The sequence below is a fragment of the Gossypium hirsutum genome, chromosome D11, assembly GCF_007990345.1.
Source record: "Gossypium hirsutum isolate 1008001.06 chromosome D11, Gossypium_hirsutum_v2.1, whole genome shotgun sequence".
NCBI classification, from domain to species: domain Eukaryota; kingdom Viridiplantae; phylum Streptophyta; class Magnoliopsida; order Malvales; family Malvaceae; genus Gossypium; species Gossypium hirsutum.
In genome coordinates this window covers 26693106-26696380 of record NC_053447.1, presented here as the reverse complement: position 1 = coordinate 26696380, position 3275 = coordinate 26693106, and the positions used below count along the sequence as shown (strand labels likewise).

At 39.1% G+C, this 3275-nt stretch overlaps 1 protein-coding gene across 1 annotated transcript; it reads left to right on the top strand.

The window, feature by feature from the left end:
- The first annotated feature begins 629 nt into the window (after positions 1-629).
- On the top strand, positions 630-2543 carry LOC107900516 (putative oxidoreductase TDA3). The gene is made up of 2 exons (XM_016826141.2): positions 630-1815; positions 1908-2543. The coding sequence occupies exons 1-2, from the start codon at positions 1035-1037 to the stop codon at positions 2288-2290; spliced, it is 1164 nt and encodes a 387-aa protein (XP_016681630.2). The 5' UTR covers positions 630-1034; the 3' UTR covers positions 2291-2543.
- The last annotated feature ends 732 nt before the right edge of the window (positions 2544-3275 follow it).

The window sequence follows — 3275 nt, the reverse complement described above, 5'->3', positions numbered from 1 at the left end:
TGGTGGTCGGGGTCTGCTCCCTCTCATTCCCAAACATACATACATACATACATGCATGCATGCATCCAACTTCCCCATAATTTCATTACCTTCTCATACTTGAATCTTAAGTTTCTGATTATGGAATCCAACAAAAAACACTCCCCAATGACTTTACACTGTTTGTGAACTAAATTACCTAATTATCCTTTATAAATCATACCAACATTCCAATCTTTCTCTCTAATTTTGCTTTTAATCCTTATACTAAATTTAATCATTTTCCTTTTTGAAGTTACAACTGTTGTAATCAAATCAATTAACCATTAAAGTCTGATTGATAATAGTGTCAAATTGGAGCTTCTCTAAAATTGTGCTGAAGAAATGTAGTGTCTCGTATTTAAAATAAAAATCCTTACAACTCTAGATTTAATATTTTTATATACTTATCGGTTTTTTGTGATATTGATTGGGTGAGTAAATTTTTATTTCAGAAATATTATATAATTCAATTTAATAAAAAAAATTATATTTCAATTATTAAATCAAAAGAGTAAAATAAGTAAATACGTAAAAGATTAAATTTGAAATGAGGTGAAAGTATAATTAGACCTAAATATTTGGAATTAAACCTCAAGGCTATAAGATGCTAAAATTTGCTGTTTTGTTGGATATTATTATTTTTTGCTTTTAGGGCAAGCCACCTATGACCAGAAAGTGGAAGTTAAATGGGCTATAGATTTAGTGGACTAAACCCATTTTGATGGAACTGTGGAATCGACTATAGAATATCCAACCCATTTCCATTTGTCCAACGAAAACTGGTTACATTCCTCCTAGCTCCGTCACGCCCAGAAATTGATTCTAAATAACACGTGTCCTCAAACTACAACTTTCCTACAAAAGGCAATCGGTTTGATATCAAGGCGGTCATATCATCAGCATCGCCGGTATCCATAGCATCGCTCTTCCGACCAATCCGAAAATATCCAACACTCCCCGACCTCGTCATAACCGCCACTTCCACCTCCTGCTTATCGTCTTTATCGCAACCAATGGATGACCGGCAACAACCTGGATCGAAAAAGCGCGTGGTGGTCTGCGGGGGAGGCATAATCGGCGTTTGCACGGCTTATTTCCTTGCCAAGAAAGGCGCAGCCGTCACTCTCGTTGAAAAATCTTCGGTAGCTTGTGCCGCTTCCGGAAAAGCAGGCGGGTTCCTCGCCCTAGACTGGTGCGACGGTGGTCCCGTCGAATCACTCGCGCGTGCTAGCTTTAATCTCCACCGTTCACTCTCCGAAGAACTCAACGGCCCCGACTCGTACGGGTATCGGCCCTTGACCACTCTTAGCATCACAGTAACCGAATCAGGGCCTTCTTCTCCGTCCGGTTCCAAGTCGTCCGGTGACTCTATGATCCCATCATGGGTCGATGGGGCGACACGTGGGCCTAGAACAATCGGGACGACGCAAACAACAGCCCAAGTACATCCTCAATTATTCACAAGAACTCTGCTAAACACAGCCGTCGAGAAATATGGTGTTGAGGTGGTGATTGGGAAACTGGAGCAGCTACGTGTTGAGGAGGGGAGAGTTGGATCGGTTGTACTCGAAGGGGGACGAGTTATTGAGTCGGACTCGGTCGTTCTATCACTTGGGCCTTGGACTGGAAAGTTTGAGATGTTAGCTTCAATGTTCAGAGTTTCTGGGCTTAAGGCCCATAGTATTGTTTTGGAGCCGAAAGACCCTGGTGCCATAACGCCCCATGCCCTCTTTCTTAGCTTTCATCCGCAGGGCGGCAAAGCCATGGACCCCGAAGTTTACCCTCGTCCAACTGGTAAGTACGACTGTGATTTTTAAAAAAAAAAAATTGCATAGCAATGTTACGATAGTTGTAGTTATAAAAGTAAGCGTGATTTGGAATGGTAGGGGAAGTGTATATATGTGGGATGTCAGCGGAGGAAGAGGTGCCAGATGATCCAGAGCAAATAGTAGGCAACCCAGCATCAATAGCGATGCTAAAGAGAGTGGGTAAAAGTGTTTCGAGCCATCTGAGGGAAGGAGAAGCGCGAGTGAAGGCAGAGCAAGCTTGTTTCTTGCCATGCACCGACGATGGGGTGCCGATAATAGGAGAAGTTCCAGGGATGAAGGGGTGTTATGTTGCCACTGGTCACAGTTGTTGGGGGATACTCAATGGTCCAGCTACAGGTGCTGCTGTGGCTGAGCTTGTTCTTGAGGTACGTGCTACCATTGTTGATCTTAGTCGGTTTAGTCCTGCTAGATTTATTGGGCGTAGGAGGGTTAAAGTTTAAGTTGTATTTTCAGACACCATTTTTATGAAGCAAGTAAACGACCATGGGGGGATCAGATTTACCTTTATTTGTTTGTAAATTAAGGCAGAGATAAGCACCAGTTTGCTCTAAATCGTCGGTGGGATACCCCTCAACTGTGCTTGAGCTTTTCAAGTTATCAAATTCCACCTCTTTTAGTTTTTGTGAATGATACAACTTTAGAATAGTTTCACTGTACTCTTTTTGAAAATTTTAAAATTTACTTTTGAGATCATGAGTTTTTATATTTTTATTTTATTTAAAAATTTTGAGTTTTCTATCTAATTTTGCGGTTTTGTAGTTGAAATATTTTTTTAGCTCTGATATTTACAATTTTTTGATAATTTGAGTTTCATTCTTTGAAAGTATATAATTTTTTTAAATAATTTAAATAAAAACATAAAAATTTTAAACATATTTTTAAAAAATAAAATAAAATAAATAAAAATAATTTTAAAATATAAAAATCCCAAAAGTCAGTGTTATCTAAACTAAATCTGATCAGTTAGTCAATCTAATTGGATTGGGAACCAGTTGGGGTATTAATTTGCGGAGAGGTAAAAGATTGGTTGGCTTGAAAACTGGTATAAACTATTTAAATCAATAGTTGAATCGATTCAAATTTCATGCAGTTTGAAGCAAATAAATTATTAAAAATAAAAAATAAAAAAGTATTTAAAAAAATTATAGAAATCGATTTAATTGTATTTTAACCCAATTAAATTTGTTTGTATTGATATGTAGGTCAACCAGTTCTTTACCTTTCACAAGAAGATTGATATCCTAATCGATTCCTGATCTAATTGGTTTGTTCCAATTAGACCTATCCATGGGCCGGGCCAGGCCGAGTTCGGGCCAGGCCCGAAAAAAATTCAGCCTGCCTCTTAGGCCCGGGCTTGGCCCGGCCCGAAATATGGGTCTAAAATTTTGCCCAGGCCCGGCCCGGGAAAAAAATAATAAGCCCGAG

Coding starts and splice junctions, on each gene's coding strand:
- LOC107900516 (XM_016826141.2), top strand. CDS start 1,035: ATGGATGACCGGCAACAACCTGGATCGAAAAAGCGCGTGGTGGTCTGC. Junction 1,816..1,907: donor AGTTTACCCTCGTCCAACTG/GTAAGTACGACT, acceptor TTGGAATGGTAG/GGGAAGTGTATATATGTGGG.